Source organism: Phaethon aethereus, assembly GCF_964289735.1.
Source record: "Phaethon aethereus genome assembly, chromosome: 1".
NCBI lineage: Eukaryota > Metazoa > Chordata > Aves > Phaethontiformes > Phaethontidae > Phaethon > Phaethon aethereus.
This window is the reverse complement of record NC_138575.1, coordinates 87,101,270-87,117,500: the sequence shown is the minus strand read 5'-3', so window position 1 is coordinate 87,117,500 and position 16,231 is coordinate 87,101,270. Positions and strand designations below refer to the sequence as shown.

The 16,231-nt window shown below is 43.0% G+C and overlaps 1 protein-coding gene across 1 annotated transcript in view; it reads right to left on the bottom strand.

Moving 5' to 3' along the window:
• LOC309414321 (ephrin type-B receptor 5) overlaps positions 1 to 16,231 on the bottom strand; it is a gene marked incomplete at both ends in the record, with an annotated part of 64,697 nt that overhangs the window by 25,805 nt on the left and 22,661 nt on the right. The window contains 2 exons of the mRNA XM_082011630.1: positions 665 to 1,003; positions 5,710 to 5,865. Of these exons, the coding sequence (XP_081867756.1) occupies positions 665 to 1,003; positions 5,710 to 5,865 (495 nt within the window). The remainder of the gene's footprint in view (positions 1 to 664; positions 1,004 to 5,709; positions 5,866 to 16,231) is intronic.

Sequence of the window (16,231 nt, the reverse complement as noted above, 5' to 3'; positions counted from 1 at the left end):
AGCAAGGCAAAGGTTGACAGATTAGATGAAACACTCAATACCACTTGTTAAAGTGCACTAGAATATGAGCTGAAATTAGGAGAATGGAAGGTGGTGTATAGGAACAAGAAAGGATGGAATCTCAAAACATAGAAAGAGAAAAAAGAAAAGTGAATAGATGAAAAATGCTAGAAAGTCTGATTGAAGTGTAAGAAGATGAAATGGAGAAAAGTAGGAGATGGAGAAAAGTAGGAGGTAGAGAAAGTGAAGAGGAAATGAAGAAATGCTCTTCAAGAGCTGCTGTGGCAAGTTAATGCTCACAAAATCCTTGTCAAACCCTGATCGTATCCCCTGTCTTGCACAATGAAGCAATATGCTTTGTCTGACCCACAGAACTACATCTGCCATTGCCATCTTCTCCAGGCCTCTGCCCCGACAACTCTTCATATACAACCACATCAGCTGCTAAACTCAGTTTTTCTGCCAAGAGAGAAGAAAGGAAAGCCCATTCAGAGAAAGCAGGAATGAAAAGGGCAGAAGTGAAATCATGGAACTAGCAGGGCAAGATAAAATAAAGTACAACTCACAAGTAAGAAGACAAAGCTCTGGGATTCAAAAGATAAAAGCAAATCAAATGAGAGACAGAAGTGGAAATTTTGCAACTCGGATGCAGGGGTCTCCTCACCTGACTGGCTGGTGCTAACGTTGATGGTAGCATAGTGGGGTGCTTCTGAACTCAATTCAGTCACCAAGTTGACAGCCTGTATCTCAAAGGTGTACTGCACACGGGCCAAGAGGTTGGAGACTTGCACACGACTTTCTGTCAGGCCCACTTGGCGTGGTTCAAATTGTACGCTGTCCCTGCAGCGCACACATGGCCCCGAGGACCCTGCTGGACATACTTTGCAGATGACATTGAAGAAAACATCCTTGCGGCCACCTAGGTCCTTGGGTAGGCGCCAGGTCAGGAGCACGTTGGAGCCAACAATTTCATAGCTAAGGTCACGGGGAGCAGAGGGGATGCCTAGGAGACAGAATAAAAGATCAAAATCCCATGAAAGAATAGGAGAGAGGTGAGGGAGGTGAGATGCCAAAGCAGGTGGGAAAGAAGAGAACAAGTTGCTTTTTGTTCTCATTCTTACTTTTTACTAGTCTTTTCTCTGAACAAGACAAACAAAAACATATTCTTTGCTATATCAAACATACACTTACATACATGAATGAGCAACTGTATTATATCGTTTTAGAGAAACAAAATTAACAAGAAGGGTCTTTGTTTCAAGGTGTGACTTTTACTTTTCCCTAAAAGGAGGTCCCAGATGACTGGAGGCTCGGCAATGTGACGTCCATCTACAAGAAATGCCGGAAGGAGGATTCTGGGAACTACAGGCCTGTCATCTTGACCTCAGTACCAGGGAAGATTATGGAGTGGTTCATCTTGAGGGCGCTCACAGGGCATGTGCAGGACAACCAAGGGATTAGGCCCAGCCAGCCAGTTCATGAAAGGTAGGACCTGCTTGACCAACCTGATTTCCTTCTATGACCAGGTGACCCACCTAGTGGATGAGGGAAAGGCTGTGGGTGTTGTCTACCTGGACTTTAGTAAAGTCTTTGACACTATCTCCCACAGCATTCTCCTGGAGAAACTGGTGGCTCATGGCTTAGACAGGTGTACTCTTCACTGTGAAAAAACTGGCTGGGCAGCCGAGCTCAGAGAGTTGTGGTGAATGGAGTTAAATCCAGTTGGTGGCCTGGATATCACAAGCGGTATTCTCCAGGGCTCATTTTTGGGGCTGGTCTTGTTTAATATCTTTACTGATGATCTGGATGAGGGGATCGAATGCTCTGTCAGTAAGTTTGGAGATCACACCAAGTTAGGTGGGAGTGTTGATCTGCTGGAGGGTAGGAAGTCTCTGCAGAGGGATCTGGACAGGCTGGATTGATGGGCTGAGGTCAACTGTATGAGGTTTAGTAAGGCCAAGTGCCAGGTCGTGCCCTTTGGTCACAACAACCCCATGCAATGCTACAGGCTTGGGGAGGAGTGGCTGGAGAGCTGCCCGGTGGAAAAGGACCTGGTGGTGCTGGTTGACAGCTGGCTGAACATGACCCAGCAGTGTGCCCAGGTGGCCAAGGCGGCTAACAGCATCCTGGTCTGTATCAGAAATAGTGTGTCCAGCAGGAGTAGGGAAGTGATTGTACCCCTGTGCTCGGCACTGGTGAGGCCGCACCTCAAATACTGTGTTCACTTTTGGGTCCCTCACTATAAGAAGGACCTTGAGGTGCTGGAGTGTGTCCAGAGAAGGGCAATGAAGCTGGTGAGGGGTCTGCAGAAGAAGTCTTACGAGGAGCGGCTGAGGGAACTGGGGTTGTTCAGTCTGGAGAAGAGGAGGCTGAGGCTTATCACTCTCTACAACTACCTGAAGGGAGGTTGTGGCGAGGTGGATGTTGGTCTCTTCTCCCAAGTAACTAGTGATAGAATGAGAGCAAATGGCCTCAAGTTGGGCCAGGGGAAGTTTAGACTAGACATTAGGAAAAATTTCTTTACTGAGTTAGTGGTTAAGCATTGGAACAGGCTGCCCAGGGAGGTGGTAGAGTCACTATCACTGGAAGTATTCAAAAAACGTGTGGACATGGCACTTCAGGACATGGTTTAGTGGGCATAGAGGTGTTGGGTTGATGGTTGGACTTGATCTTAATGGTCTTTTCCAACCTTAATGATTCTGTGATTCTGTGGAAGAACAGCCAGTGTTTAGGGAAATTCCAAGCCTTTGAAATTTTAAATTTTGCACAAGCTCAGTAAAGATTTGTCTCTGCTGAGACATATAATTCTCTCCTTTGACACCTAATATCTCTGAACTCTTTCAGACCTCAGTTAGCCTGTCCCATCTATTGCAGGAAGTAAATACCACCTTCCCTATGACTATTCCTGCTGCCAGGCAGATTCTGAATGGCATCGGGAGTAAATAGTTACAGCTGAAAACCTGTCCATTCTGTGCATTAAACACTTCCCCTGCTGGCACAGAGACAGAGAAGAGAAGGAGGAAAATGCAGAAGGTGAGAAGATGGCATGGGGATGAGAATGGGAGAACACACCGGAGCTATAAAGTGAAAAGCTCAGACAGGTAAAAGTAAGCTGCAGTGTTGCACTGCTAAAGCTGGCCACAGACACAAAGCAAAACTGGAAGGGCAAGGAGAGAGAGGCTGCACTCAGCAACAGGGTGGGGCAAGGGAAACATGAAATGAAATCCAAGAATCCTCATTCTCATCGTTACTTATAGTCAACAAATGGGCAAAGCCTTTTCTCTGTCTAACGGTGATCAATACAAATGATGACACCCTTTATTAGTACAGGTGGATGAAGTCTTTGTGGGGGATCTCTCCAGCTGCAGTCTAGTTCATTGCTGGAGCATGTGAGTATTTCCAATAGCTATATTGCCCTGAAGACTCACATTTCCAGTGTTGTTAAAAAAAATTAATTATGCTGGAAAATTGCACACAGAAGACTGTTTAAAAAATGTATTACTGACAAGATGAAGCATTTGTACATCAGGAAATGTCAGAATTAAATTTTCTTTTGTGATCTTAACTGGGCCACTCAGCATTTGCATTATGGTATAGTATTTAATTGCATGATCACATACTAGTTTTCCCTGACAATTCTTATCACAGTGAATACGAAGGATAGACAAGTGCTCAGGAAAAATAACTCCTGTGAAGTATAGATCGCTTGATGCTGCTGAAGATGGATTCTGTGCAGCGTAGGAAGCAAGAGATTACAGAAAAAACCCACAATCACATTTCCTAATTTCTGAGTGTTTAACTTCAGAGCCATAAAGTGTTTTCAAGATGCTTTAGGAAGTTCGTTTTTTTCCCTGTCACTTACACAAAGTTCAAGGGTGATGTTTTATATATTATTTAAACTATATTTTTGAGTGCTAATCACTAACCTTATTTCATTTTCTGCATCTAATTATTATTTCTTGACCTATTAACATTCATAATCAATGACTGTGAAAAGTCATAACTGATGAGAACGACAGAGAAGCCAATGAAAAAATTATTTTGTCATAAATAAAATTTGCAGAATTTGTATTCTGTGCTGTAGATATGGTGTTCGCACTTTCGGTTATAAAGGGAAGAAAATATTCAACCCCTTCAACAAGCAATGTTTACCCCATGTATGAAATGAGTTTAGCATTTAATAAGAAATTATTATATTATTCTCTCATCAAAAGTTGCACCTTATACATACTTGCAATGGACTTATGTATTGGATTTGAATGGCAAGGTTTTGGTAACAGGGGGGCTACAGGGGTGGCTTTGGTGAGAAGCTGCTAGAAGCTTCCCTTATGCCCGATAGAGCCAATGCCAGTTGGCTCGAAGATGGACCTGCCACTAGCCAAGGCTGAGCCCAATCAGCGATGGTGGTAGTGCCTCTGTGATAACATATTTAAGGGGGGGAAAAAACCCAACCGCACAATTGCAGCCAAAGAAAGGAGTGAGAATATGAGAGAAACAACTCTGCAGTCACCAAGGTTAGTGAAGAAGGAGGGGGAGGAGGTGCTCCAGGTGCTGAGCAGAGATTCCCCTGCAGCCTGTGGTGAAGACCATGATGAGGCAGGCTGTTCCTGTGCAGCCCATGGAGGTCATGGAGCCCATGGAACCCATGGAGTCCATTATTAACAGTGAAGCAGATATCTACCTGCAACCTGTTGAGCCCCCCACACCAGAGCAGGTGGATGCCCAAAAGACACTGCACCCCGTGGAAGGGACCCACACTGAAGCAGGTTTGCTGACAGGACTTGTGACCCCATGGGGGACCCACGCAGGCACACCCACGTGTGTTTCTGAAGGACTGTGCCCTGTGGGAGGGATCCACACTGGAGCAGTTCATGAAGAACTGCAGCCCATAGGAAGGACTCAGGTTGGAGAAGTTTGTAGAGAACTGTCTCCCATGGGAGGAACCCCACACTGGAGCAGGGTAAGAGTGTGAGGGGTCTTCCCCCTGAGGAGGAAGGAGCAGCAGTAACAACGTGTGATGAACTGACTGCAATCTACATTCCCCCTCCCCCTGTGCCGCTGCAGGGTATGAGGTAGAGAACTTGGGAGTAAAGTTAAGCCCAGGAAGAAGGGAGGGGTAGGGGGAAGGTGTTTTAAGATTCAGGTTTTATTTCTCATTATCCTACTCTGATTTGATTGGTAATAAATCAAATTGGTTTTCCCCAAGTCAAGTCTGTTCTGCCCATGATGGTAATTGCTGAGTTGGTAATTGCTGAGTGATCTCCTTGTCCTTATCTCGACCCACAAGCAGTTAGGTATATTTTCTCTCCCCTGTCCAGCTGAGGAGAGGAGTGACAGAGTGGCTTTGGTGGGCATCTGGCATCCAGACAGGGTCAACCCACCACAACTTATTTAACATTGCATGAGTCATCTAAAATTTGACATTTTTTCATTCCTGAGCATCTAGTATTGCAACACCACAGTATTCTCAAAATACAGTTTCACCAATGTGAAAAATACATCGTAAAAAGCATGTGGGAACACTTCTGCCTTCTCATCTATATGCAGTGAGTGGATATATCCTGTAGTCAACTGGAGGAGCAAAGGGAAGTTTTGGGTTATTTCAGAGGTCATGAGAAGAGGTGAATTGCAACTCCCCTGAATCATTCCAGCACATTCTCTCTCATTAACTGCCCTTCTTGCTTTCAAACACACCATCCAAACACTTACCAGTGCAGGGAGCATCAGAATTGTCTGAGGCAGATCGATAGTAGCGGTTCTGACACACACATTCACTGGAACCTGGCAGTGGAGCATGACTGTGGGCAGGGCATAGATGGCAGGGGTCATCGCCCACAGATACTTTAAAGAAACCAAGGGGACAGGCTAAGAGGAGGAAAATGAGAGAGACAAAAACAGGTAACTCATTAATTCAGATTCCAGAAACAATGTAATCTTATTTACATTTAACTGATGCTGCTGCTGCAGGGAGAAGTTACATAGCATAGCTACTACTGGTTTTGCTGCTTCATGGAGCATGTATTATTAAAGGTGCAATTTCAAAACAGTTTATTTTATTTTCTTCTATACAATAGGTGCTTAAATTGATTCACTGACAGATGAAAGAGAATGAGTCTAGACAGAGCTTTCACCATCTGAAATAACTGTCTTTTCATTCCTCTCTCACAGAGCTTTAGCATTAGAGCAGCCAAAGAGCATAGTCATATGATATGTCTGGAAATAGCCATAACAGTTACAGGTATTATCCACACCTCCTTCTTCCCTCCCAACACAGCCAGAAAAATGGATTTTTTTATGCTGCCTTCAACCATTTCACTGCTTAAAGTAATATAAGCTACCATGGCTGATACTGCATTGAAATTAGGAGCAGGCACTCAGACTGATAGTCCTATCATTTTCCTGTTGGTCTAGAATTTTACCCATTCCCAATAATGGGTAAAAGCCTCTTAATTTAGTCAAATTAAATCTGCAAATGCATAGGAACATGCCTATGCAAAAAGTTCAAAGAAGGATGGAAATCCATCCTGCAAGGAAATAAAATGAAAAAATAACAACTTATTAACAGTATAGGAGTATGGCATATTCTAGATTTGGCAAAGATGCTATGCTGAATTACCTCACAGAAAGTGCTTGGATCTTACATTGAAGTGTTAGCATAAAGCTTTTACAATTTTATGCAAGTTTTATGTAAATTTTCTAGAGCTGATTTTCTATCTAAAACTATCTATTTCTATCTATCTAAATAGATACAGCTCTTTTAGATTTTATAGGCTAACAAGCGCAGATGAAAGGTCATTTTTGGACTGACATTTGGCTAGTTAACTTCACAAAAAAAAAGTGTTTACAGGGAATGGGAAACTTTCAGATAGACTCCAGATGAGCATTTGATGTCAAAAGACACAAGGAACACACTCAGAAGAAGAACTGTCCTAGTGATTACCATAAGCAGAAAAATTCAAAGGATTGTGGATAGCAAAAGGTTATATAAAAAAAGAAAAATGTGTTAAGAGAAGAATATTGTATATAGGTGTTAATATGAAATTAGGGTATCTAATGAATGTTCTAAAATGGAACATCACACCACAAGCTGCAGAATTAGCCCATCTGGTTCTCGCTACGGTACTCTACAGGCTTCCACCTCCAGTAACAATTATTTGGAAATGTTTCTAACCCACACAGGTGCTGAGTGGCCATTGATGCATCTTTCTTAACAAAACACAACTTCAGAAAAACAGAGTAGCTTGCTTATCTAACCTTCTTCTCATACGTGTTCAATTCCCTTTGCTTTGGGTTTTCAAAGCCCATTATAGAACCTTTTATGTATACCGTGGGACTGCAGGTATGCAAAGCTTAACAAAGCTGAAAACGTTACAGCTGCAGTCCAGATATAAGAGCCAATAACATCTGTGGAGTCCCATCAGCTTTACGACTGTTATATTACTTCATCTTCTCTGTCAGAAGTCTTCTTGTCTGCAGAGTAACTTCCACATCTGCTGTGATAAGAGTGGTAAGTCCTAGAACAGGTCAGACCATAAAAGGGACTTCGATAACTCTGAATGACAGCTATAGGATGCTATAGAATGATAGGAGAACACCGATTCTTCCCAGCACTCAGAAAATGACACAAGTGTGTGATACATTGCCATATGGGAAGGGGGAGGAAGAAATTGTAATTTCGCATATGATAGATGATGGTAAGAAAAGAGCAACTGCTTTTTCCTTCAGGCCTTTACCCATCAGAAAGTCAAATTGTGCTCATATGGAAAGATCTGTCCCTATGGTCCCATGGACAAAAAAGTAAGATTTTGTCCACTTTATGAATTATATCCCTTTCATTCAGTTTAAGGCTCTGCTAACAGCCACAAGATGTAGAATATAATTTTCACATTTCTGGGCAAATGTACCTGTACTGAAACTATGAGTATTATGAATGGGAAGTTCTCATCCAACTAACTACATAGTTGTTCAATCAAAACTTACCACTTTCAGGGATCTTCCTTTATTTATTTCAAATTTGAGAATGCTGAACTGAATGTGGACATCTTTGTTTTCTTACAAGTCATTTTATCTCATCTGTTTTTTCACTCATCAACCCCCTTCTCAAACTTTTGTCAAGGCTTAGGACTAATGACACCTTTGTTCCACTTGTCAGAGTAGACCCTGGAGAATGGTTCTTTTTCTTCATTCAGTACTACAGCCTGACATCCTGTGGGACAATTACCTTGCCTCTAGTCACAATAGTGAAAATGAACAGCTAATGACAATGCCTGCAGTCTATGTGATGCTAAAAGGAAATCTGTAGAGTGTATAGATTTTACCCCTGCAGTGCAAAAACATATTTACCCTACAACGGTAGTGCTAAGAGAACTCGGGTAGGCTAATCCCTAGCCCAATTGCAAATCATATGGAAAGCGAGACAAAGCTGTGAATGAAGAAGAATTTGTCTGGTATTTAGTAAATAAAAGTTATTTAAAAATAACTATTGTTATGTTAAAAATAAACAAACATTTACTTTACATGGTGCTTTGAAGTCTACCAGCAACTTGCTGTTGAGCCTAGGGATGCAAGGATGAGGTCTGCAGGGATAGCACACTGTTGGTGAGTTAGACAAAGGTATTAAGCAAAAGTGCAATGCTTAGGTTTTATGTAATGGAATGAACATGCCAGTAGCACTATCACCTCAGTAAAGAAAGCCAGTTGATACAAGGCAGAGCAAGTCTATTGCTTGAAAGGCCATGCACAATTTCATTAATGCTGTCACTCCAAGTGACCAAAAGCATCCAACGGCTGCTTATAAAAAACAACCAACCAATCAAATCAGCGAGAATACAAATCTTTGTTTAAGGGATATGGTATCTGCTAATGGGTAACAATGTTATCTACTCATACCACAGATATAGGACAATACTACACAGACAACATTTTGGAAAAGGTACTCATAACGAATACTAGAGATCAAATACAGCTATTCTTTCACGTTTGCCTCACAAAATCTAATTTATTCATCCATGCACCATGCCTGCCATTATATGCCAGCACCATACGCAAAGGCAGGTTAATGCTGTCTCCCCTAGCACTGCCCAGCGTGCTATGCTTTTTGTGCTATCACACATAGGTGGTTTCTTGCCATCTATTCTCTCTCTTACTTGTTGAGGCAGCATCTGTTCTTGAATGTAATCCCAGAACTGTAAAAGTCAATGAATGAAGAATTGTTTATTTATGCTGAAAAGTAACGTCAGCATGAAAACAGGTGACTTTACAGTAAATTACAGGTTTAAATAGGAAGAGAGCTTCCACCAACTAGATCATCAGGCTTCTGAGAAAAATTTCCAATACAAGCAGCAGGAAAAAAAAAAAAAAAAGCCTAACCACATTTAAGACGGAACCTAGCCTGTTTCTGAAATGATTTTGTGATACAGTCGTCACTGAGAGCAAAGTATTAGACTTAATGTAAACGTATCTCCCCCTCCCAACGTCTCCAGGTTCAATACTCCCTTGTTCTGTGTTTAACATAAGCAGTGTGAAGCAGCCACATAGCCTCATTTATAAGGACTCCACTACAGCTGAGTAAACTGGACAAATAAAAACCCACTGCAGCTGTTTCACTAATAAAACAAATTTCTGTAATATTTCTCTGTCCTATGTCAACTTGCCTTTATGTACAAAGCAAGGATCTGGACATCAAGCATAAAACAGGGCTTTGAGCACATGAAACTAAACCAGAATGCAAGCAAGAACTTGTGTCTACCAATTTCAGAAATCTTTTTATTGGGTATTCTGAAAGTCTGAAGTTCAGTTCAAGACTTTGAGACCTGTGTAACTGCCATTACTCCTAACTACCCTCAAGCTCATTAAACCGGTAGCAAGGAAACAAAAGATTATCTTTAAGGTATTATGATCAATGATTTTGATATTTGATCAATGAAACACCGTTCACTGAACTAAAATTTGATTACAATGAGAAACAATCCAAGCTACTATTTGGGGTAGTTTTGCTTTTCATTTTTTTGTCCTCCTAGAGGCACCATTCACGTGTTCTGAAGACAACAGAAGTACAGAACATCTATTTAACAGCAGGGCCCTTCCTGAAGTAATTAGTTCTTCTAAAAAATGTCCTCAGAGCAGGAAGGGAGATGAATGGTTGGTAAAGCCGCTTGCACGTGAAGCTTTCTGGAGAACGAAAAACCACTTCTACAAAAAGCATCCATGAATTTATACGTGTACACACGTATATACACACTCCAGGTTCATGCAAAAGCTAAAAGAATATGAGTTTCTTCTTAGGAAGCAATTTCCCAGCAAAAATTTCAGGATAATTGGAAGAGGATCTTTCAGCCTGCCAGTTGTTTGTTCCCAAAGTTCTTCTCAAGTTTTGCTTTCTCTCCACAAGCAAAATGTCATGTTGCCAAGAAACCTCCAGGTAGGCATCTAGGGAACCCTAATTTTCCTAATTGTTCAGCAACACTTAAATCTTCCAGAAAAAGCATGCCAATGAATTGTTGCCACCTAACTCCACTGGTTTTACACAATAGACATAAACTTCCTTGATGTGAGGAATGAAGCAGAGACATTTGGCAAATGATCAAAAACTGCAGAATAGCATTTTCTTCCCTCATAATTGCAAAAAAGATAAAAGGATTGTTTTTAATAACAAGATACAATTATTCTGAAAGACACAATTCAAATGGGTTCCAAACAGCTCAGGCAAGTGGGAACCAGTTAAAAATGTAAATGAAACAAAAATGTAAGAGTATAAACAATAAAATGCTTTCTCTTACCCTTACTCCTCTTATTTCTTACAATCACTTGTCTTTCAAACAAGACTGCACAACTACTTCACCTGCTGATGACAGTATTGCAACAAGGATGGAAGACAGCAGCAATTAACCAAGACCATATCTAACACTTAAGACACACATGAAGAATACCCTATTCAAATGATAATGTGAGGAGAATGGGATAACTGGTCAGTTAACATTTGATCAAGACAAATTCTGGTACATTTTAATGTTGTGAAAAGGTTAACTTCCTTCTGATGGGACATAAAGCACACACAGGGAGAGGTGCAAACCTAAATACATAGATACACTGCCAGGGAAGAGCTCGCTTCCTTCTAGTTTCGAATGAAGACTTTGCAGAATGATTGGAGTTAAGTCTGCCCTCCATTCCTGCCCTCCCACCTCTTTTCATTCATTCTCTCCTTCCCACCCCCAACGGTTATTCTTCCCATCCTTCTCACTTCTTCGCAAACCACAAGTTTTCCCCTACCTGGAAGGAAAACTCAAAGTCAACTAGGAACAATTTGACCTGTATTTTAGTTAAAACTTATCCATTCTGATGTTAATATGTACTATCAATTTTTAGTTACCCATCAACATGTTATCTTTTGCCAATGGTACAAAGACCTGAGCTGGCACTGTGCATAGTACGTTTAGGCACAGCAAAACCTGCACCAGAGCAATGATGACAAATGGTACTCTACTCAGATGAGCAGTATGCAGAAGCAGGTTACAACTAGTGGAATCAGAAATTTGGGGAAACATAAGTAAAAAATCACTGGAGTGGCTTTACGCAGAGTTACGCTCAAGTAAAAGAGATATCTAGATTACTCCTTTGAAAAATTTCATGCTAAGGTGACGTGCATACTAATACTAAGGTGTTGTGAAATGTGAATATGAACGTATTTGTTGGTGGAATAAGTACATATTTCCTGTCAGAAGTGTATGATAAAGTTACTCTCCCAGTGTTAATAAATTAGGAAACATAAAGTTCAAGGTTTTATGTCATAAGACCACACCCAAACTACCCTACTCTGCTGCCACAGAAATGCTAGATGAGTATTTTCCTTTGCATGACAACTAAGTAAAAATGTTCATAACAGAACATTACTCTCAAAGCTTGTTTTGTGTATACAAGTGTCCAGTTCTATGTTGATTTGTCACTTTTATTCATTTTGCTCTTTCCACATGGGGTTTATAAATGAACACATGCTAGGTCTGTGTCCAATGACAGCTGAAATCACTAGCCTGATTCAATCCAGTCTGGGCAGTTGGACTAGATGACCTTTGTAGGTTCCTTCCAACTGAACTATACTATACTATACTATACTATACTATACTATACTATACTATACTATACTATACTATACTATACTATTCTAATTCTTCATTGAGTGCAAACAACATTTGTGAGCTGAGACCTCTAGGGAAGCCTCAAAAAGAACTGCTTTTTGTATACCATTTATTTTTATAGATAGCAAATCTATGGAAAATGCTTGCACACATAAAACATAATTAAAGCTGTAAAGAAGTCCAAACACCAGTTAAATACAGCTCCCAGATTCTATTTTTTGTGGGCTGTCAGTTGCAACTCTTTTACATATTGGGACAAATTTTCTTCCTGGTAGCACACAGGGGTGGATTTAAGATATTTTGAGTACCTTGAAAATGCTACATTCTCTGAGTTACTAATGTTTGATGAGTTTCTGCAGTTTTCTAATAAAGCTGGTGTCCTTGACTGTAGTATCTGCTCAAACCAGCAACACAGGCCAGCAAGCCTAGAAGTCTACCTAAGTCAACAGACTACATAAGGAAGGAATGTGAAGAAGTGCACACTAGTACAACTGTACAGGGTGATCCCCACTTGTGCAGAGCACAGCCAAGTGCCATTCTCGGTAGACCATGAACATCTCTGGCATGTGACAGTCAGTCCGTATTACATGCAGATACCCATGATAGGCAGCCGAATCCCATCCCCAGTCAATACAATCAGCGGAACCTAATGAGCAATTTGACTCACTCTAAAGCAAAGACCCAAGGAGCAATTCAGTTGCCCATACATTTGAGAAGCCCCTGGTATCCATTCTCTCTGTCTTCCAGACGACATTCCAGTAGGTACTGGGTCTTCTACTGTTCCTGTGTCATGTTTGCTAGGCCTTAGTAGATTTCTTGGCTACACCAGGGTGTCTCAGATGGCCTTAGATGCGTACATGTGGAAAACTGAATGGAGCTGAGAGCTGACAGCTCTACATAGCTTCACGTTCAGAGGCACTGATCCTCAAGGGGGACTTCAACCACCCTAATATCTGCTGGAGGAGCAACACAGCAGGGCATAAGCAATCCTGGAAGTTCCTGGAAAACATCAGTGACTACATCCTGACCCAAGCAATAGAGGAGGCAATAAGGGGAGGTGCCTTGCTGGGCCTCATGCTCACAAACAAGGAAGGGCTCACTGGTGCTGTGAAGGCTGAAGGCAGCCTTGGCTGCAGTGACCATGAGATGGTGGAGTTTAAGATCCTGAGAGGAGTGAGCAGGGCAAAAAGCAAGCTCATAACACTGAACTTCAGGAGAGCAGATGTGACCCCTTTGGGGATCTGCCTGGAGGATTCCCATGGGATAAGGCCCTGCACGGAAGAGTGGCCCCCCCAAAAAGCTAGTTAATGTGCAAGCATTACCTCCTCCTGGTGCAAAAGCAGACCATACCAACAAGCAGGAATTCAGGCAAAAAGTACCAAAAGGCCTGCATGTTTGATCATGCTACCTCCTAGCTAAACTCAGACATAAAAAGGAAGTATACAGAAGGTGGAAGCAGGGACAGGGAACCTGGGAGGAACATAGAGGCACTGTCCAAGCTTGCAGAGACACGGTTAGGAAAGACAAAGCCTACCTGGAATCACAACTGGAAAGGGATGTCAAAAGCAAGAAGGGCTTCTCCAAGTACATATATTGGCTAAAGAAAGACTAAAGAAAATGTGGGCCCACTGCTAGGTGGCACAGGGGACCTGGTGACACAGGCTATCTTCTTCACATCAGTCTTTACTAGTAAGACTGGCCTTTAGGTCCCAGAGACCACGGAGAAGTTGGGAGCAGGGGTGATCTTCTTCTTAGTAGAAGATCAGGTGAGAGAATATTTAGGCAAACTGGACCTACATAATTTCATGGCCCTGACAGTATGCACCCATGAGGGGAGCTGGCTGATGTCATTTTGAGGCCACTCCTGATAATCTTTGAATGATCATGGTGACTGTGAGAGGTCCCTGAGGACTAGAGGAAAGCAAATGTCACTCCTATCTTCAAGAATGGCAAGAAGGACCCTGGGAAATGGAGGCAGTTCAGCCTCATCTTGATCCCTGGGAACGTGGTGGAACAACTAATCCTGGAAGCCTTTTGCAGACACATGAAGGACAAGAAGGTAATTGTGAGTAGCTAGCATGGATTCTCAAAGGGGAACTCGGGCTTCAGCAACCTTCTGTGATGAAGTTACTGGCTTGGTAGATGAGGGCAGAGCAGTGGGTATTGACAACCTTGACTTCAGTACGGCTTTCAACACTGTCTCTCCTAATATCGTCACAGACAACCTGGTGTGGGCTGGATGAACAGACAGTGAGGTTAATTGAAAAAACTGACTGAACAACTGAGCCCAGAGGGTGGTGACCAGTGGAATGAAGTCTGGATGGAGGCCCAGCACCTGGCGACGTACCCCAGGGGTCAATACTGGATCCAATACTGTTCAACACCTTCATTAATGACAGGGATGATGGGGCAGAGTGTACCCTCAGCAAGTTTGATGATGACACAAAATTGGGAGAGGCTGATACACCAGCAGGTTGCACTGCCATCCAGAGGGACCTCGACAGGCTGGAGAAACGGGCTGACAGGGACCTCAGGAAGTTCAACAAGGGGAACGGCAAAGTCTTGCACCTGGGGAGGAATAATCGCATGAACCGGTATATGGTGGGGGCTGACCACCTGGAAAGCAGCTTTGCAGAAATTGTCCTGAGGGGTCCTGGTGGACACCAAGTTGAACAAGAGCAAGCAATGTGCCCTTTCTGCAAAGAAGGCCAATGGTATCCTGGGCTGCATCAGGAGGAGTGTTCCCGGCATGTCGAGGGAGGCTATCTTTCCCCTCTAGTCAGCTCTGGTGAGGCCACACGTGGAGTCCTGTGTCCAGTGCTGGGCTTCCCAGTACAAGAGAGGCATGGACATACTCTCATATGAGGAGAGGCTGAGAGAGCTGGGACTCTTCAGCCTGGAGAAGAGAAGGCTTGCAGGGATCTCCTCAATGTGCACAAATACTTGAAGGGAGGATGCAAAGAGGACAGGGACAGGCTCTTTTCAGTGGTGCCCCAGTGGCAGTACCCAGAGGCACTGTGCACAAACTGAAACACAGGAGGTTCCCTTTGAGCGGAAGGAGACACTTTTTACTACGAAGCACTGGAGAAGGTTACCCAGAGGGGTTTTAGACTCTACAACCTTGGAGATATTTGAAAGCGGTCTGGACGTAATCCTGGGCAACCTGCTTGAGATGACCCTGCTTGAACAGGGAAGGGTTGGAGAAGATGTCCTCCTGAGGTCTATTCCAATCACAGCCATTCTGTGATTTCCCTCAAATATATGCAAATTAAGATTTCTGCATATATGTTTGTATGTGTGGCTGCCCCACTGCCAGATCTTTCAAAACATATGTTTGTGGGTGTACAGGGAACACTAAATGGCCCTGCTATGCCATCCGTACACCCACAAGTCTATGGTGCCTGATGGGATCCACCCAAGAGTACTGAGAGAGCTTTCAGAGGAGCTTGCCACACCACTCTCCATCATTTGTCAACAGTCCTGGTTAACAGGGGAGATCCCAGTCAACTGGAGAGTTGCCAATGTGATGCCCGTCTACAAGATGGGCCGAAGGAGGATCTGGGTAACTACAGGCCTGTCAGCCTGACCTCGATACTGGGGAAGACTATGGAGAGGTTCATCCTGAGTGTGCTGACAGGGCATGTGCAGGACAACCAAGGGATTAGGCCCAGCCAGCCAGTTCATGAAAGGTAGGACCTGCTTGACCAACCTGATCTCCTTCTATGACCAGGTGACCCTCCTAGTGAATGAGGGAAAGGCTGTGGATGTTGTCTACCTGGACTTTAGTAAAGCCTTTGACACCGTCTCCCACAGCATTCTCCTAGAGAAACTGTCGGCTTGTGGCTTAGTCAGGTGTATTCTTCACTGTGAAAAAACTGGCTGGACGGCTGAGCCCGGAGACTTGTGGTGAATGGAGTCAAATCCAGTTGGTGGCTGGTCACAAGCACTGTTCCCCAGGGCTCAGTTTTGGGGCCGGTCTTGTTCAATATCTTTATCAATGATCTGGATGAGGGGATTGAGTGATCCGTCAGTAAGTTTGCAGATGACACCAAGTTGGGTAGGAGTGTTGATCTGCTGGAGGGTAGGAAGTCTCTGCAGAG